Source organism: Calonectris borealis, chromosome 20, assembly GCF_964195595.1.
Source record: "Calonectris borealis chromosome 20, bCalBor7.hap1.2, whole genome shotgun sequence".
In the NCBI taxonomy this organism is placed as follows: Eukaryota; Metazoa; Chordata; class Aves; order Procellariiformes; family Procellariidae; genus Calonectris; species Calonectris borealis.
This window is the reverse complement of record NC_134331.1, coordinates 6,894,205-6,913,652: the sequence shown is the minus strand read 5'-3', so window position 1 is coordinate 6,913,652 and position 19,448 is coordinate 6,894,205. Positions and strand designations below refer to the sequence as shown.

The 19,448-nt window shown below is 39.4% G+C and overlaps 2 protein-coding genes across 7 annotated transcripts in view; one reads left to right on the top strand and one right to left on the bottom strand.

The window, feature by feature from the left end:
* The first annotated feature begins 955 nt into the window (after positions 1-955).
* On the top strand, positions 956-3,922 carry LOC142090980 (nucleoside diphosphate kinase). The gene is made up of 5 exons (XM_075169630.1): positions 956-1,216; positions 1,610-1,742; positions 2,319-2,420; positions 3,149-3,261; positions 3,677-3,922. Exons 2-5 carry the CDS (start codon positions 1,614-1,616, stop codon positions 3,792-3,794), a joined length of 462 nt encoding a protein of 153 aa, XP_075025731.1. The 5' UTR covers positions 956-1,216; positions 1,610-1,613; the 3' UTR covers positions 3,795-3,922.
* Positions 3,923-6,622: 2,700 nt separating this feature from the next.
* Positions 6,623-19,448, bottom strand: part of MBTD1 (mbt domain containing 1) — a 38,700-nt gene continuing 25,874 nt past the window's right edge. For 5 of the 6 annotated variants that reach the window (XM_075169618.1, XM_075169619.1, XM_075169615.1 and 2 more), the window contains 2 exons: positions 19,342-19,419; positions 6,623-8,496 (listed from right to left, as the gene is read on the bottom strand). In XM_075169618.1, the coding sequence (XP_075025719.1) occupies positions 8,378-8,496; positions 19,342-19,419 (197 nt within the window). In that variant the 3' untranslated portion in view covers positions 6,623-8,377. The remainder of the gene's footprint in view (positions 8,497-19,341; positions 19,420-19,448) is intronic. The other variant, XM_075169620.1, reaches the window with a different exon arrangement.

Genomic DNA, 19,448 nt, shown 5'->3' with positions numbered 1-19,448 from the left:
AGGGAACATGTGACAAACCTGTACACGAGATGAGTAGTCTCCAGTTCTATTTTTGCTTGAAGGATTACTTGAGATTTCTTTTTCTTGATTTGCTTACTACAGAATAGAGAAATTTGGGTTATCTGGAGATGCGGGGATTGTCAGAAAGCTACTGATTAGTATTTCTAGTGCGTTTAGACCAAGAGGAGGTGGAGGTCAGCCATCTCTCGGAAGAAAGGCAATACTCCTGCACGTCTGAGATGCCCAAGTGAGCATGTCATTTCACTAATTGTAAGTGGGCCGTCAATAGGAGACTGCTTAAGTACTGCAAAGGGTATTTCTTTAGTATTAGAATTGCAGTGATGGTATATGATTATAACTAGCTCAGGAAGATAAAATGTGTTTGTAAATTAGGAAAGAACCAAGTAGTAAACATGGTAAGTAACAACACTCTTCCTAATTCTCATTGTGATGTGGGTCCAGGAACTGTGGAGTTTTACAGCTGCGTTTTGACACTTTGCAGTTTCATCTTCCCATATCCCAATAAAAGAAATATCACAGGTAACTTTCCTGGCTTACAGATCCTATGTCACTTTTCTGTGAGAAATATCATTTCAAGCAGCTGTAAGGTGTGCTGCTTGGGTTAAGCCAGGTTGGCAGTAGCAATCATTAGTTAGCAGGCTGCAGGCATATCTCTGAAAATAGCAAAGCAAGTCCCTCTTAGTAAAAAATGATTTAGTATAGTTAAGCATCCTTAATCTTTTCACTGTGGAAAAGGCTTACGCCCCCGTTGCTGCAGCTGAGAGTTCACAACCCTCCGAGGCGGCTTTCGGGGAGGAGAAGGCGACAGGTGCCGCCGGCCGTCCGGCACAGCCCGGCCAGCAGCTGCCCCCAGCTAGCGGCCCGCGGCCGGGCCGGCTGCCAGGCGCGGCGGGGCTCGGCGGCAGCTGGGCCGCACCCCGCCGGGGCTGAGGGAGCGCAGCGGCCGCCGCCAGGCCCAGCAGCAGAGTACCGCCCGCCGCCCGGCCCGGCCCGCACCCCGGCAGCGCGGGCTGGCGGGTCTGGGCGGGCGGGCGCCGAAGCGAGCCCCCAGCCCCGCCAGGCCCGCCCCCAAGCGCCGCAAGCCGGGCGGCTCCTCCTCTCCGCAGGGCGGAGGATCCGGTGACCGCCCGCATCCGCCTCCCCTTTCTTCGGCGGCTGCGGTGCGGGCGGCAGCGGCTGCGGGAGCTCCGGCGAGGTGAGGCGAGGGCCGGGTCCCCCCGCTGCGCTCCGGTGCGCTCCCTGAGGAGAGGCCGAGGGGGTGCGGGCCGCGCCAAGGGCGGGCGCCTCATGGCGGACGGGCTGCCTTGCCTCAGCGCCGGGCACGGCGGCGGCCTGCGGGCCTCGCCTCAGCGAGCGGCAAGGGCGGCGGAGGGGAGGGGAGGTAGCGGGGCCCCGCGGGCTGAGCGCGGCAGGGCCGGCGCGGGCCCGGGGGAGGCAGGACGCCAGCCCGCTGCCACGTGGGCCCGGGCGGGGCGGGCCGGGCCCGGCGCCGCCATGGTGGGGCGGCCGGCGGCTCCCTCCGACCTTGAGGAGGCGGCGGGGGGCGGCGGTGCCGAGCCTCACCCCTGCGTGTCCCTCTGCCCCGCAGCGCGATGGCTGCCAACTGCGAGCGCACCTTCATCGCCATCAAGCCCGATGGGGTCCAGCGGGGGCTGGTGGGGGAGATCATCAAGCGGTTCGAGCAGAAGGGCTTCCGGCTGGTGGCCATGAAGTTCGTGCACGTAAGTCCCCGCGCCCGCGGCGTCCTCCCTGCCCCGGCTCTGCCCTAAACGCTTTCCCTCGCCTGCTGGAATAGGCACTTAAATATATAGATCCTCCTATGCGGCTTTTCCTGCATCAGAATGGGAACCTGATGCTGAATTTGCACAACAGCTGGAAGTACGGGATCGCCTGTCAGGCCAAGGTTTCTGTCAAGCCTAAACACTTGATTGCTCCCATTTCCTAAGGAAACAAAATTTGCTCAGATGGCTTATTGCAACCTAATTGAGACAGCTGAAATGACCTTGACTGATCGGTTGTATCAGGTAACATCATCCAGACATCTTGTGCTCACCATATTGCTGAGTATTACTGTAATGCAAAGAAATAATTTTGATAACTCTTGCAACATTGACTAGTACAAAGAAAGATGGTGTGTCGTGCACTCCTTTAATTCTACATTCACTGAAATCCACAATAGCATTGCAGCAACTGTTCATATTATTAGTGACTGGTGAATCCAGTCACTAATGCTGTAGTCTTACAGTAGTAACACCTTTTGTGGTATGATATTTAATGTTACATCTGTCCTTTTAAAGGCCTCTGAAGACCTTCTGAAACAACATTACATTGACCTCAAAGACCGACCATTCTACCCTGGTTTGGTTAAATACATGAACTCCGGACCTGTTGTGGCCATGGTAAGTGGCTTGATTTTACTTAAAGACTACTTTCTCGAATGTATTTTTCTCGCTCTGTAAATTATTTTAAAATATTCAGATATACTGTTATAGAAACACTTTTTCAAACTACCGAGTTCTGATAGTGGCAAAAGAAAACCAAAAGTAAAATGAAGACAAGTAAGAAGTTACTATTTATTAACAAGAAGTGTGCATGTATAAAATACATATTAAAATGCTTAGCATGGATTAAGCAAAATTCCTGAAAGTCAGTCTTCTGCACCAAAGAATCTTTTGTTTTGGGCAAAAAAGGGTCAGGGCTCTCCCACCGAAACCCATCTTGTGTGTCATTCTTTTTTGCACTCCCCCCAGAACAAAAAAGTTGCCCTGGTAGCATCTCCCTCTGTTTTGACTAGGTACCTAACTAGGAGTGCCTGAACTCATCAGGCTGTCCTTATCCTGTCACTGCAGAAAGTTTCGAAGTTGGCCTTGTACATCAGTTAACTTTGAGGCTTGGTGAAGTATCTCCTTTACTGGAGTGACAATGTTGATAGTCCTTTTTATAATCACTTTCCGTTTATATGTTTTTCCCCTAGTTGTCTTTACAGACCTAAGAGAGAATCTAGGCTAGATTAATTTTTTTAGTGGTGGAGCCCTTGTTTCTTTGCAAAGTGTGTTATTAGCAAATATTTATCTTTGTTATTTTGTATAAGCATGGATTAATAGGATGTTTGTCTTTTTTCCTTAAGGTATGGGAAGGACTCAACGTGGTTAAAACTGGGAGGGTAATGCTAGGGGAAACAAACCCTGCAGACTCTAAGCCTGGTACCATCCGTGGTGACTTCTGCATTCAAGTAGGAAGGTTTGTGCTCAGTTTGTTATCGATCGAGGTTAAAAACTCTACAGCAGTAGTCTTTTATTCTAGAAAGTCAAAATTGTTGGTAGATATCCTAGTCTGATGGTATTTTATTTGCAGGTCACAATCCCTAACTGCTACTTAAGAAAATGGCTTGGTACAAAACTGACTTTTTTTGAAATACAGCTCCTCATCAGAGCTTCATGTAAGATCAGTCAGTGGCAGAGGCTGCTGTAGTAAAGTAGTCCTAGTCACCCTGCTAGGCTTAACTAGCTCTTATAGAGGGGGTATTTGAATGCTGTACCTGAAATAGTAGTCTTGCAGCTCTAGATGCTTCATCCAAGTTTTTGCATACGGAGAACCAGTTAAGTTGCTGAAAGTGTATTTTTATATGGAACAATGCGTTTGTCTCCTTCCGCAGAAACATCATTCACGGCAGTGACTCTGTAGAAAGTGCGCAGAAGGAGATCAACCTGTGGTTCAAACCTGCAGAGCTCATTGACTTCAAATCTTGTGCACATGATTGGATCTATGAGTGAAATGAGTTTCCACAATGAATTGTGCCTTCGGAACACATCATCTCATTCCAGCTATTGACCTGGGAGCAATTACCACCACGGTTATCTTAGTCATTTTCAGCACTGTCAAATAAATGGATATGAACTAATTCCTTGTGGTGCATTCACTATAAAACAGACTGCTGTGTTCAAATACTCACATAAGTAGTTTTTACTCAGTCGTTCAGTTATTTTTCTCTTGTAGAAGGAAGAGTTAACACAAGCTTCCATGTACAGGCATATCAATAAAAATTCAGTGGCTTTTGGTCATTGAAAAGGTGCTTTGAAGGTTCTGAAGTACATTACAGTTGCAAAGCCAACTGGCAGAGGGAAAGCTGAAGGGATGCTTGAGCTACTTCCAACATAGCAGAACTGAACTAGAAGAAAAATGTGATACATTTCCTTCCCTACGCTACTACTTCCTTCCCTACACAACTACTACTACCAACTGTGAAATATGAGACCAAGTGCAAAGCTTGCTCTCTATTAAATGCTTACATAATGCCACCTTCTCATATTAAAAAACCTTACCTTGTGCTCAGACTAACATCCCCATTACATCCCCCAAACATTCATGGTTTTACGAGTTGTGGGTATTTTTTAATCTGTGTTCTCTTAGGAGAGAAACAAGCTGGAATGCATTTATGTATGTGCCAAGGAGTGCCTTTTAAACAAAACAATCACTATTCAGAAGACGACTTTTTATCATTTTTATTTTGTGTAAAAAAGGCAAATTTAGTGAATTATTTTCATCTTGTACACAAAGTTATAATTTTAATGCTTTTCACATCCATGCTGAAAATCTGCAGTCTCGTAAAAATGAAAGTAACATTAATTTCTCCAAAAGCATTTTTTTTTTCACTTAGGTACATTGCATGAGAAAGCTTTAAATACTCTCTCTCATTGACCACACAAATTACCAAGAAAATAAAAGATTAAATTTGTACAGATATTGATCTATATATCAAATACATACAGAAATGATGTAAAAACCCTATTTGTTTAATCTTGATTCCCGCCCCAACATCTTCCCAGGGGCCAAAGCTGATGCCTTTTTTGTATAAATGGCTGTGGCTTTTTGTTTTAAATATGAAAATTAAAAGGAAGAAAAATTCAGTTTAAATCACAGTTTTTTAAAATCCCTTCCCAATAAAGGATTGTTACCAAATATATTAGCACCATCATACAAATATTGACGGGAGAGGGTATTCACATCACATAAAACAACAATAAAAAAACAAACAAACACTGAAACCCGTGTTAGTATCCGTAGAACAAGGAATTGATAACTGCTTTAGCTTTCCTCAGATGCAGCAAGGAAAAGGTTAAAGAGTTGTATTTAAAATAACATAAAAATCAAAGATCAGCAGAAAGAATTTGAGCATAAAAGAAGGGTAGCTGCAAAGGTACATAACTTGCGCTACCTTACGGTTATAAAAACCTGCTGTGCCAAATACTGAAATTAGTTTGACCCCATTGAAGATTTCAGATGTCCAACACTTTGCTGCTCTTTTTAGCCAAGTAACATGGCTTAGAGTAAAATAAAGACAAAAATACCTAGAGCCACGTTACTAACGAATGCTTTACAAATACAGTGAAGCCTATACTGTGGATACCACAGCCAACAGGTAACCCACTCTTGGAAGAGACCATTCTCTAAATACCTGGTGGGATTTTGCTCAGGTTTTCCTTAAACCTCTCCCTAAGCAAGTCACTTCAATTAGTTCTTTATGTGGTTTTCTTAGGACAGATTTCACTGTACTTGACAATTACACAATTAGGTATATTTTGAAGTCAGAAACACAAGAGAAATTTCACCCATAAATCTCAACACACAACTCCTACTGAAGTCACGTGTATCTGAGAATGCATGTCAACTCACTCATACTTTAGTGTTTAATGAATAAAATACCTATTTTTAAAGAACATTATAAAGACTGACAGACTTCAAATCCGATTCTTACATTTCTCCAACACAGGAAGTGTGATCAACTTAAGTGCTAATTTCCCCTCTTGACATTTGAAGACTATAACTTGGAAATCAGGTATGAGCCCGGGCAATACACAGAAGCCCAAGGTTTAGTGACTAGACCAAGCTTTCACATTATGAAGCACAAATTAATGCAACAGTTTTTCTACTAAAGTCAGAAGCTACTGATGAGAGAAGAAAGCAAGATTGTGCCAACCCTGACTGGGACAATCTGCAAGTTGTTGCATTGAAAAAAAAAAAAAAAAAAAAAATTCAAGTGATGTACTTACCAAGCCAAATCGATGCTTGCAGAGCTGGATTTTACAGCAGGTTAAATTGAGAACACAGGAAAAAAAATAGTCAAGGCTTAAAGTGTCATTACAATGGTCTCTAATCCTACTTCTCCAATCCAGGCTGTTCAAAAGAAACGTCATGGGTGGGTCAGAATTTGAGAGAATGTCTTTGAAGTCTACCAAGCCTGACAAAGTCTTTTTTATGGCTATTTTAGAGAGCTAAAATGTCTTTACCACCTGAAGTTACAGACACTTATAATCTGATAACCAGATTCTGTCAATATAAGAAGTTGTTGTTAAAAAGGGGTCATTATTTAAGAAATTTTACCAGTAAGGGAGAAAAGAATTCCAGACATTCCTACACTATACAGGACATTTTTTACTTCCAGTAGTAAATACAAAACTTTACATAATTAACCCCTCTTGCATAGAATGAGGTAAACCTGTGCATATTACCAATACTATGTACCCAAAGTTAGAGCAATATTTTAGAAAATAATCAAATTGCTGGTTTTCAACTTTCTATGCACTTTTTTTTTTTTAAGCTCAAACAACAATATACAAAAATGGTCTCCTGGGGCTCTGTGGGTTGATATCCTTAAAGCATTTCTTAGGCTGTAGGAACATAGATGTTAATCATTTTGATTAATTTTTTTTTAAGCCCTAATTTATGGTCAAGAGTCAGATGATCATCGTACTGCTCTGAAGGGGACCTGCTAAGACCCAGAAGCACTTATAGAACATATGCAGTTAATTCCTGAGAGTTTAGTTAATGAACCTTACTGGTAAAAGCTAAAGCTCTTGATGCACATTTTTCCAGTCACAGCTCTGCAGGGTTGATTAACCATTTTACTAATCAACTCCATGAATGAGATCATTTACAAAAATGTACAAAGTTTAAAAATATGGAAAGATAAAATCCAAATTATTAAGAGCTCATGCTAAAATACTTTGTATTTTACCGGTAGTCATTTTCGTCCTTTTACATGACTTTTGCCTTTAAAAAATCTGGAGAGTTAAGCAGGTGGGGCTAATACGTGAAGTATTAGTACTTGAAGTGAGACACAGGATTCCAGGCAATAAGCAAATCCAGTTTATGAATTATACACTAGACAGTGTATGATTTATATACTGTTCTCAAGTCTCAACTTCTGTATTACACTATTGCGGCAAGAAAAGAATATTGCAGGCTGTGCAGAACTGAACTCCTTTGTTAATCGGCAATGTATGGCTCCTTTTAGCTCACCTGAAACAACGTGGAACATCGGTTTTGAATGTTCACAAATAAATATTTAAGATGGTAAGGAAACATCTAGGTCTTTCTGAATGGAAAAAAAATAAATCAGAAGAATACTCAGAAGTTCCTTCCCACTACCAAGGGAGGCCTGAGTTATTGTCCATCTAAGTTTCCTCTGGAGTCTAAATTCATAGCTAAAACTAATCTTCCAAATGAGGGAATTTTCTGAAGTTCCAGTTTGGCATAGGGCTCTGTAAACGTTTGCTGAAGCATGCCAAGACTACAGACATTCATGTACGGACAAGAGCTTTATAGTCCCAATCCAATGCCCACTGCAGTCAATGGAGACAAGGCTACTGATATTAATGGGCACTGAATCAGACCCTAAGGAACTTTTTTTTTTAAAAAAAATCTTATATAAAAAAAAGTATTTTAAACTAAATAAAAACATCTTGAAAAGTTAAAATCTTCCTCAGGCGATGGCTCCATTGCAACTGGGGCTACTCACTGAGTAGAGCTTTACAGGACTATCTTCCACATACAATTTATGCCTCTAAATTAGGGCTTAAATGCCTTATTTTCACAATAAAAAAACAGAGGCGTGACCAGTGCAGTTCACAAGAGTCTAAAAGTCTCCCAACTTGTACCAAAAAGGTTCATTTGTTATGACAGTTCATTTGTATTTGCAACTATATCTTCCTCCAACCGCTTCCCACAATCATGCTAATTAAACTTTAATCTTACCAAAAAATTAGAATTTCAGTTCTTGTTAACAATGCACAATAAATCTGAACTTGAAAATATTACAAAATTCTTTCAAAAGCTTCAAATACAACACAAAAGTGTCCATTTTTGTTTTTAATAAATTGAAAAATCTTTTTCACTAAAATAGTTTCCCCGCCCTTCCAAAAAATTCTGAACTGAGTCTAACTCATCTACAGTTAGCAAAGTGCCCCAGGTACAGTCACCTGAACTGTACCATCGAAGTGGGAACAAAATCAGTCAGTCTTGGAGAAAGGCTCTTTTCCTATCACCAGTACTCTGCCCCTCACTTTTCTGAGCTGCATTATGGTTCTTGTTTGATGTAGTAACTGGCAGATCCGTTGCTTTCCTGATCAGATGCTCCTTGAAGGAAGCTATACTCTTCTCCGTCTAGTAACTCCTCCTTCAGCTGCAATGAAGTAACTAAAAATAAAAGATGAACATTAAAGATCTATAAAATTCAAAGTACGTACAACTTTTCCTTAAATTTACTTAATATTATTTAAATTGGGAACAGACCCCAGATTTCCCATTTTCTTATATTCTGCATTTTAGTGATTCTTCTTTAAACACTCAGTATCCCACAGAAAGCAGGCGCTTTCTGATCGTAAACTGAACCTTAAGTTATGCTCGAATATTAACATATTTGAACAAATTACTTACAATAATATATTCTCTACCAGGTTTTCTCAAGAATTTCGTGTTTTAAAACACTGGTTTAAGAAGGTAACTGAACATGTTAACAGGAATAATGACTGTTGCTCTGAAGAACACTTTCGTTTACTGTTTACTTCCTATTTAATCTTTATGCAAGTAAAAATAAGATTAATTGTTGGCTATTTACAACCTATGAATCACATTACTTAGCCCAATTACTGTAAATGGTCTATATGAGACAAGAAAAAACATTGACAAAAATTTCTCAATACATCATAAAAATTTTAAGATCCCAGAAGATAAGTTTCATTCAAGGAAAACATCTTTTTTGTGGTTTTAATCTTCTCTCTTCTTTCTTTTGTAAAAAGAAAATAGAAATGAGATCTAAGACATAAAAAAAGATGTTATGAATAGCTATAATGTCACAATTAGTTTTCCAGTTTCATTAATGAATAGCGATAATTATCAAAATATGAGCACAATGAAAAGAACATTGAAAACAAAACATGTCAAGACTTTCATTAAAGGTGCAGTACCCACATTAAAAGGTTGATTATACAAAAATAAATGGTTCTCTATGACCAAATGAATGAGAAGAGTATTAAAGCTTATAGCTACTGAATACAAAGTTTATATGCATTATCAATGTATCTTGAAATGCAGAAATATGCAGTGAAAGCAAAAAAATAAAAAACCCATAACCTGTTGCTACTAGTAGACCTGCAATAACTTACAAGCCATTTCATTATTGTTTCATTATTTTTCTATGTCATCTTCCATGTTGAAACAAACTCTTGTGCTAAATAAAAATAAAATTCGAAAATTAAGTCAAAAAGTTGCAGCATAATGCAAACTCTCCTCGTTTCCTTCTTTAATAGATGCCTCCTCCCACCGACATAGCCCACAATCCCGTGCTGCTTTTTTTTCCCCTGAATACTTTTCCCTGCATTATGCCCAACTCTGATGAAGAATCTTGATCTGTGGAGGACAAAAAAAGTGCTGTCTAAATGATAAGACACATAATTGGTTACTTGGATAGCTGCTAATACCTTAAGCAAAGGCTACACAGAGGTCAGGGATACAATCTGAAATCCACCAGGCATGTTCTTTTTCTTCTCTACCCCAGTATTTGTAGAATGCTTCTGCAGGTACAAGAGTAATAGCAGTCTCCATAATTTTGCTTGCCTCTGGCTAATTTAAACCAAAATCCTTACATTTAGATATTTAATGATGCTTTGCTTCATTTGTCCCTATTATACAGCTTTTAACTACAATCCTCCATAAGAAAAGCTTAGCTACAGCTATACAACGAAAGTTACTTGAAAGAAGAATAAAAAAAGCTAATGGAAGTCATCTGACCGATCACGTTGCAAGTAAAAGGGATGCAGACATGCAAGGTACTCCCTTTTTAAATAGACTCAGTGATTTTCCTGGAGACAAAGAAAGAATGTGTCTGATGCAGTGTCATTCAAATCCCCAAAACATCAATATAGAATGGAGCAATATGGTCCAGAATACGTGCAGAAGTAGGGTGAGTCTCTCAGAACGGTTTCCTTCTCTGACAGGCTGGCTATAGGCTCTTCTTAAAAGTGAAGCTGTCCAACAGTTGCATTTCAGTGCTTAAGATCATTTCATATGACTCAAAGATGCAAAGTACTCACGTATGCTAAAGAAGTACCATGACTTTGCTAGAGAGGAAAACCACTTCATACTATATACAAGATGAAGAAGGACTGAAACCTTCTCCTGTGCTTATGACAGTACAAACGGGGAAAGAGTTGTTCAATGAGCCTTACTGAGATCTCCAATAGACAAGTAGTTTTAGAGCAGATGCCTGTCTCATTACTAAGCTTACACTACTTCAATTCAAAGCCATATAAGCATCTCCTGCAATGTGCCTACATCGTAGGTACGGCTACTAAAAGGTGAGGCGGTGTACAATGCTGAGGAATATGCATGCAATTACTAAGTTTCAGCTGATCTCAAATGTGTTCTTAACTTATTATATATCAGGGTTATGCCCTCCTCTTCCCCAGACTTAAAGGGTGTGGTCTTGCTGGTTTCCATTTAAATTTAAACACCTTTGGACAATAACAAGGCTACCTCACAAATAAAACTAATTTTGTCCAGCCTCTCCAAAATTCAGAACTTTGAAAAGTTCCCCCAAAATTATCATAGAAAGCATCGGGTGTCAGAAACCAAAGAACACAGGTGTTTCATCGGAAATCCGAGATCTAATGACACAGAAAACTCAGACTGTGCATGTCTGTGCACTACCATAAATGCAATTTAGGTGTAGATTTGCAGTAAGAGAAGAAAAGCTGTGCAGGAATAAACACTCCAGAGCACTCTCTCCTAAGCAAGGCTTCTCTTTTGCATCAAAGACTCTGTTAAAAGATAGGCATGTACACGAGCAGCAAGCTGAAGTAAAAATAAAGGAGTTCTTGAGAAGAATTGAGAGGTGTGCAGAACAGAGTCAAGATTTGTCCCCAGGATCTAAAGACAGCAAGCAGGTTACCATGTCCCATTCTGTTTATGGATAACATATGGACAAGAGAAACTGTTCTGGATGTATTCCACAGTCAATGAGAAGTGCCAATATGACAGCCTGCTCTAACGAAAGCAAGTTTAAGGGAGTGTAAATCAAGCAAATCTGAAGCTAAATCTATCAACCTGGCAACTGTCCTGCAGGGAGAGCAAAATCCAGTTTGTCTGACAGATCATATTGCTACAACATATTTGTTAGAAATAATTTGTATATCTGCTACATTATATTGCCATACATATTAGGAAAAGGGAAGACTACCAGATCCTTGCAGTGGACTTCTAGAATTGAAGATTGATTACATTACATAAACTACCCTTAAATACGCTCAAAATTTTAATCTACTTGCTCGATGTTACTGATAGATGAGTTTTTAAGAGTTTTTCTCTGCTCACTCATACAGATGCACAATTATGCTGTCGATACTTAAACCAAACCCAGGTTATACAGCAAAAATAGGGAAAAGATCAAATTCTAAAAGGACAAGCTCTTTTCAAATATATTTTCTATATTAGTAACCCACAAAATTTCAAATAATTAAATTCTGAAGATCTTTTCCCAGATAACTGCCTTTTTCTGACATAAAGGCAAAAATCACTCCTTATTTACTGTGTAGTTACTTTCTCTGCAAAAGATAATCTACACTAACTTTCTGCTTACATCAAATATTCCCAAATCCACATTACCATTCAGTTTTACAGAGTGCATTTTTGTACTTTAAAACTCTGCAGAGCTCCTCTGTGCCCTTGTGCCTCAGTAACCTACAATATCGCCTCCTATGAAGTTCTAAAACAGCTGCAATCCTCTTCTATGATTAATTCAGTGATGTGGTGCATCAGTGAGAATGAAAAGCTCTCTAACAGAAAAAAATAAAACCAACAAAAATTTAAAGAAAAAAAAAAAGAAAAAAAGAAAGAGATTTGATGAGTCAGCACATTACATGCTAGACCATGCTTAGTTCCCCACCCTGTCCATCATTTCCCTCTGCAAGTAACAGAGACTGATGTGGCTAGTTACCTGTTTTGAGGCTGGGACTGAACTCTCAGCTAGTCCTGGGAGGCTGGAAGGCCTCCGGGGCTGTCTGTGCTGGAAGGGTTCGATATGGAGGAGGAGTCAACTCGTCATCACCAGAGAAGCTCCTCCGCACCTCACCTGTCATGGGTGGGCTGGACAAACTGACAGGTTTCTTCCCAACTGGTATCTTCCTCTCTAAACATCAAGTCAAACTAAAATAAACGCTTGGGTTAAAGTGCATTAGGTAACTCAGACTGTTCACTGAGAAATGGCTCTGCTTCATATTCACTGATTCTGAAAAACAAGGGCCTGTACAATAGCACCATTCAGTTATTATTGGGAATATTGTTATCAACAACCACACTTTAGTTACTGAATTCTAGAGACTGGCTGGTAGGACTTTAAGTGCATTGCTTAAAAACTATGATCCACATTTCATACTCTACCAATGAAATACAAATGCCGTAAATTGCTTCTGCTGCAGCTACAGTGCAGTGTCAATATACAATCCTCCAGCTGGACACCCAAGACACAAGGGCTCAGTTTGAAACTGCAGTTGTTTCAGTGTGTATGCCTAACAGAGATAGAAAGGATAGTTCTCGGGAAATAATCCAGTCCAGACAAAGTTTATCACCTCCAAAAACCTAATTTAAAAATAGATACTCTTAATTACTTTAGAATGGTGCTTCCCATTCTCACAGTGCCTTACAAACATCAATGAGCATTTCGGTGTTTAGAAAAAGTATCTTCTAAAATGCCTTCAAATTATTAAACACTGCATTCATGAAAAAACGTTATGAAAATATTTCCCATGAAATTATTCACGTGTTCCTCCTTTACCACTAAGATGCTCAGATTCCGTGCCCGAGGAAACTTCTCTATAATATCAGGGATGCAAGCACTACAATACAACACCTCCACTGCTTTCAGCTATATCAAAACTATGGTTGCTAATGCACTGTCAGATAAAGATGACATGACAAACAAAAGCCTGGGCCTGAAGAGAAAAGGTAACTAGATTATGCATATGCTAAAGATATCACCATATTCTTCTTACAAGACGACTTCAGGATGAGCCTTTTAGAGAGATAACACCATAATGAGGCAGAATGTTGTCTACAGAATCCCAGCTTTTAAAATGTTGAGGTCACACTATCGTTTCAATAACCTTATTCCGATATATACACCTACCAGAAAGCAGACAATACGAGCAGATACAGCATACTACATTATTAATGAATTGTCTAGCCAAACTGATAAGTTACCCTTCAAGTATTCACCTGCACAGTTTTCTGACCAGAAGGAACGTAGTACAAAATTCTGCCCATTTGAAATAAACACTATTGGAAACAAAATTGGAAGTCATTCACAAGTATTCACAAATCTTATGCTTGCAGTTAGAAATTAACAAGTAACACAGTAACTATCCAGCTAACATAGAAACTACATGCAAGTTGATCTTCCTTCCTTTGAATAAAAAGCAAGCAGCAATGATGGACATGCTGCTGGCTGAGAATGCAGTGACAAACCAGAAGGCCCAAGGCATAATCCAAACAGTCCACCTGGTATTTTCTATGCACACAGAACACATCACAGTTATAAAACATTCTAATTAAAAGTAGAAAACTAAAAAGGGTAAAATAAGCATATCTTTACAATCCAAATGCTAGTGAATGGGTTCACTGTCAACATGACAAGCTGCTTGCACAGCAACACAATAAATCTAAGAAAAAATACCAGCTTTATTGAAGGCTAGGCCAGGTAGGATGCTAGTTAATTTCTACTCCCTTTTGGACAGTCTCCTTTTTTAAAATAGGCCAAAGACATTGTTACAGCTTTAAGAAAATTATTTCATGCTCTGTGTATCAGTAATCACACAAAAACAAATTGTTTGGGCATTCCCAGCAGTTAGCAATAACAATTATGCTTAAAAGAAGTCCTAGGAACATCTGTATTATGATCAGCCTCTACATGAAAAGGGGTAACAACCTGACATTTAATTTTTCTATCTTCATTATTAAATGTGTGCTCATTAACTACTTGTAAGTCACAATGACTAAGGGGGAAATTAACATTATGCTGCCCATTGTAGATTTTAAAGAAAGGAAAAAAAAAACAGCACAGCTCTATTCTCAGCTCCAAATTTACTTGTTTTTATGGATTAAGAAATTATCCTAAACCAAGATCTCTTAAAATTTTCTCTTGTATTCTTTTGTTGTTGAGAAGTAGAACATGGTTGGATGCAACGCTTGTTAAACTGTTCCCATTCAGTGTGAAGTGAGTGTTGATTCAGCTGGTTATACTAGTTTCTGTCGTGGCACAGGAGAAAAGGAGTCTGACTTTCTTCTCTTTTACCATGATCCCATTATGGCAGAGTTCACCCTGTAATCAGTTCTACTTCACACTGAATGCTACTCGCTTCTCAATGGACTCAGTAAGGAGGTAAAATACTGCATTAGAAATCTGCATCATTATACACAGCAGAATGACTTAAAGGCATTCTGGAGCGTGTTGCGAGTATGCATGAGGAAAATACGTGGAAGTAACACCTCTCTGTGCTAAAAATAATCTAGTTTAATTAAGACATATACAGAGTTTCTTGTTAATCAGCCGTAGTTACTTTACCATGAAAGCATTACTACTGCATTATACAGTTTTATGACTGAAATCCTTTTCAAAGTAAGACTTTATTTTTATTTACAAATGCTGAACAATAAAAGGCTACAGAAAACATTTTCTTAGTATTATTTCCTGTGACTCAGCACTTTTGTTGCCATAACCTACTAAGAATAAACATGTAGGAGGCAGCTAGCTATAACTTTTCATGACCTTGTTCTCTCATCTTCTTAAGTAGATTTCTTAATATTGAGTAAACATTCCAGAAAAGAAACCCATCAGAAGTTCTTCTGTTTCCATAGCCCACATTTACTTCAGGTTAGTGAGAAGTGAAGAACAAATTCCACTAGAACAAATCTCCTTCCTATGGCACTAGATAAGGGGAATTTCCTTTCCAGTGTTTGTGTCACACTTGCTGTAAGAGAGGTATCAAGAAACTTTTGCAGAGGTATTAAGTGGAAGGCGAGGGATGAGGTAAGGAGCAGGATGGTCTAGGACAGCTTGCTAAACAGATCTGCTCTGACAGTCCAGAATTATCGAACACGTCTACACAGAAGTAATTAATGATATAGCCATCTTTCCCTAGCTTAAGGCTACAGCACTCACAACGTTCTCTACATATTCTCAAATCAGCAGTTCTTCTATACCTGAATTCCATTTAAAAAATACTGCTGCAAGATTCTGAACAGGATCTGGATTTCACTGTTTATTTCCTCAAACAGCACAAAGGAGAAACAGTGCAATGTTTCAGGCACCTAATAAGAGGTTGTAAGAACTTCCCAGACACCTGCTTTATCTGTGGCACTCACTGGTCAACTTCTTTTTACATCCAAAGACCAAAATACTACAGGTTGCTTTCTGCAATGACTAGTGAAGAACGTTCCAGTTTGCCTTAATAGATCCATTCACAAATTTACTGGGAAGACAACAGTTTTAATTCCTCACATTAGTTCTACACAACTGCAGCACTGCTGCACAGCTCTTCATTTAGGTCAATTTTTCTATCACAGGGAAAGCCCCAGATAAAAACAAAGTTTTAATCTCATTTGACACAATTCTCAAAATCACTGCAGGAAGCAAAGGTAGACCTAACTTAGAGTTTAGCTTCAGGTCCTACTCAGAATGAAGATAGCTTTTTTCCTATCCCAGGTCAATGGGCCCTTCCCCGATAGCCAGATCTGTGATGGAACAGAAATCAGTGGATGCATCTTATTTCAATACAACAAAGATAACCTTTCAAAGATAAAAAGATCTGAAATAAGGGAAATTGGTAACAGTGTGTTTTTTTTTTCCTTAGCTCACACAAACATGTCTGATTTTTTTTTTTCCTTTCCAACTGCCTCAAGATTAGCTGATTAATTCCATGAAAAAAAAAATTGATAACTATTCTGGTTGAAATTGAATTACTTTAAAATAAATCAGCATCTGTCTACAGATCCTTGCTCTAGGTTTTATGCAAAAGTTTTCTTAGGGGCAGTTAGTTCACCTCACACAATTCAACCTAGCAATTGGTCCATTTAATCAGACTTTACAATGAGTGTCAGACTCATCTGGAGTTCTTTTCCCTCACCATGTTTAAAGCTTTATTTTTATTAAATTTTTCACTTTGCCAATACTTTCCTCCCACACCTATTCCTTTGTCTAGGACCAGTGGTCAAAGGCACATGATAGTCCTTAGAAATCCACATCACCTTTTCAAGTCTCTGATCATAGCATTGGCAGTAATATTGAAGTCATCAAAATGATCGATGCTTTGTAAGATAAGGCTGTCCAGAAGTTACAAAGACCACGCAAGGATTCATAATCAGGAAATACACTTTACTGGGAACAGCTGCAAAGCAGCTACACCTCACATATGTAGAACAGCATTGTTTGGATTTCGACAGCCTCTATATTTCAAAATGAGTTTTTAAGGGATGAGGGAAAACTCTTCTATCTTTCAGGGAATGTGTCTTAAAATTTTAGTTTTTTACTTGGATGAACTCAAGTCTCAGAGCAACAAAACTCTCTGGAGACAAGTCTAAATAAGTCAAGCTCATACAGATTCTAATAGTAAGAAAGGCCTAATGTTCTCACTTAGAAGAGTACTTCACATAATAATCTCTCCTAATGTTACATTAAGGACTGTTAAAGATTATTGTTAGTCAAGTTTGCCGACTTACAGGTAAAATAACTTCCAACATCAACAAAACTGTTGATTTCATTGTCTGCTAGACCGTCCTATTAGAAAATATCTTGACAAAGAGGCAGGGCCAATTCAAGATGACAGATTATAGACCCTTTTCTGTAGCTGATATGCCCATATGTCTGCAGTGTAAAATACTGCACTTTCTTTCCAAGTCCCCACTGTTTCTAAGAAAACACCAAGAGAATGAGTCAGCATAATGATTTGATGCTCCAAATGTAATATACATAGTTAGGCTGTCTGGAACTAGAATAGAATCATAGAATAGGTTGGGTTGGAAGGGACCTTTAAAGGTCATCTAGTCCAACCCCCTGCCGCGGGCAGGGACATCTTCAACGAGATCAGGTTGCTCAGAGCCCCATCCAACTGACCTTGAATGTTTCCAGGGATAGGGCATCTACCTCCTCTCTGGGCAACCTGTTCCAGTGTTTCACCACCCTCATCATAAACAACTTCTTCCTTATATCTAGTCTAAATCTACCCTCTTGTAGTTTAAAATCATGACCCCTTGTCCTGTCGCAACAGGCCCTGCTAAAAAGTCTGTCCCCATCTTTCTTACAAGCCCCCTTTAAGTACTGAAAGGCCGCAATAAGGTCTCCCTGGAGCCTTCTCTTCTCCAGGCTGAACAACCCCAACTCTCTCAGCCTTTCCTCATAGGAGAGGTGCTCCAACCCTCTCATCATCTTCATGGCCCTCCTCTGGACCCGCTCCAACAGATCCATGTCTTTCCTATGCTGAGGACTCCAGAGCTGGACACAGTACTGCAGGGGGGGGTCTCACCAGAGCAGGTAGAGGGGCAGAATCGCCTCCCTCGACCTGCTGGCCACACTTGTTTTGATGCAGGCCCAGGATACGGTTGGCCTTCTGGACTGCAAGTGCACATTGCCAGCTCACGTCCAGCTTTTCATCCACCAGTACCCCCAAGTCCACAGGGCTGTTCTCAACCCCTTCATCCCCCAGCCTGCATTGATACCAAGGAGTGCCTCGACCCAGCTGCAGGACCTTGCACTTGGCCTTCTTGAACCTCATGAGGTTCACACGGGCCCACTTCTCGAGTTTGTCTCGAACTAGACCATCTACTTCTATCAAGACAAACTATTCATTTTTATGTGGCAGAAAAAACCTTCCCCCCAAGTTGTAATTGGTTCTTTTTAAAAAAAAGATACTGCAAAATCTTGAGTTAAACATTGTTAAAAATTGTGTAGCACTTAACAAGACTATAGGCTTACCCTACGGTCTTATTTCCACGTCATCTCTTGCACATATATTTCTTGTACAATGGCTATCATATTGCTGCTGCTCTTGACTCAAGAGGTTGCTGCCTTTCAAAATTGTCAAATTATTGGAAAAACAGCTTGAGAACCTTTGAAATAAAACTGCCATATGAAACTACAATATTGCTTAGAGGAGAGAATACAGATGGATGTGATTTCCAGAGAATAATGATGGGAGAAGGCACAAGGTGCTCTTAGATTGGCTGCCTCTTCTCTCTTTATTTTACTCATACAAAACAGATTTTCAGTTTAAACCAACAGAGTCATGGAAATAAAAATATGGAGTGCAAATATTTGTGCAAATTCAAATTGGTTGTGAATTTTGAAGATAATTTGATCCCGAAGGAAACAATTACTATGGAACGAACCTGAATACTTCAGATTCTTAAAAATGTCATTACTATGTTTTACTGTGACAAGAACAGTCACACACAGCAATGCTATTTATTTTTTCTGAAAATAATCATATAAAAGTTTTATTTACAACAGATGTCTTATCTAAAAAACTGGCAATTAAGTCACTTTTTTGTGTTAGAAAGGTTAGAAAGGAACAGCTACACGGTAATTTAAGTTTTCTACATCTTGTTCTTTCTGATCCAAGTAACTTGGTTCTTATTCCTACACCTTTGTTACAAAGAGCAGAGTTAAAACTGTGTTAATCAATACCTGAGTATTTTGTATAAGGCAGTATACCTATATAGTCAATGTATTATTTAAGTGAAATGATGTCCGAATACCAAAAATATTGTAAGAATTGTCCACCTACGATTCATATAGACTATTATTAGCAACATGAACCCTGTTGCAAGTTATAAAAAATGGTTATTCTCAATGAAAAAGTTCCTTTTATGGCATACTGCACCTTTAAGCATAACACCTGTTTACACACAAACATTTCCAAATAGAATAGGGACTTAGGGAGAGACCACAAATTTTTTAAACAACAGGAAAAGTGCAAACACTACTTTTTCACCCACTTTTTTTATGTCCTTTGTACTGTTGCGATTTAGCTTTTTTCTTCTGTTTTGATGAACTTGACTGGCTATCTCTTGATGCTGCAAAAAATTAAGAATTCAAAATTAAA

Excerpts from the sequence above, each read along its gene's own strand:
- LOC142090980 (XM_075169630.1), top strand. The coding sequence starts at position 1,614 with ATGGCTGCCAACTGCGAGCGCACCTTCATCGCCATCAAGCCCGATGGG. Across the intron at positions 1,743-2,318 it reads TGGCCATGAAGTTCGTGCAC|GCCTCTGAAGACCTTCTGAA; the intron begins GTAAGTCCCCGC and ends GTCCTTTTAAAG. Across the intron at positions 3,262-3,676 it reads TTCTGCATTCAAGTAGGAAG|AAACATCATTCACGGCAGTG; the intron begins GTTTGTGCTCAG and ends CTCCTTCCGCAG.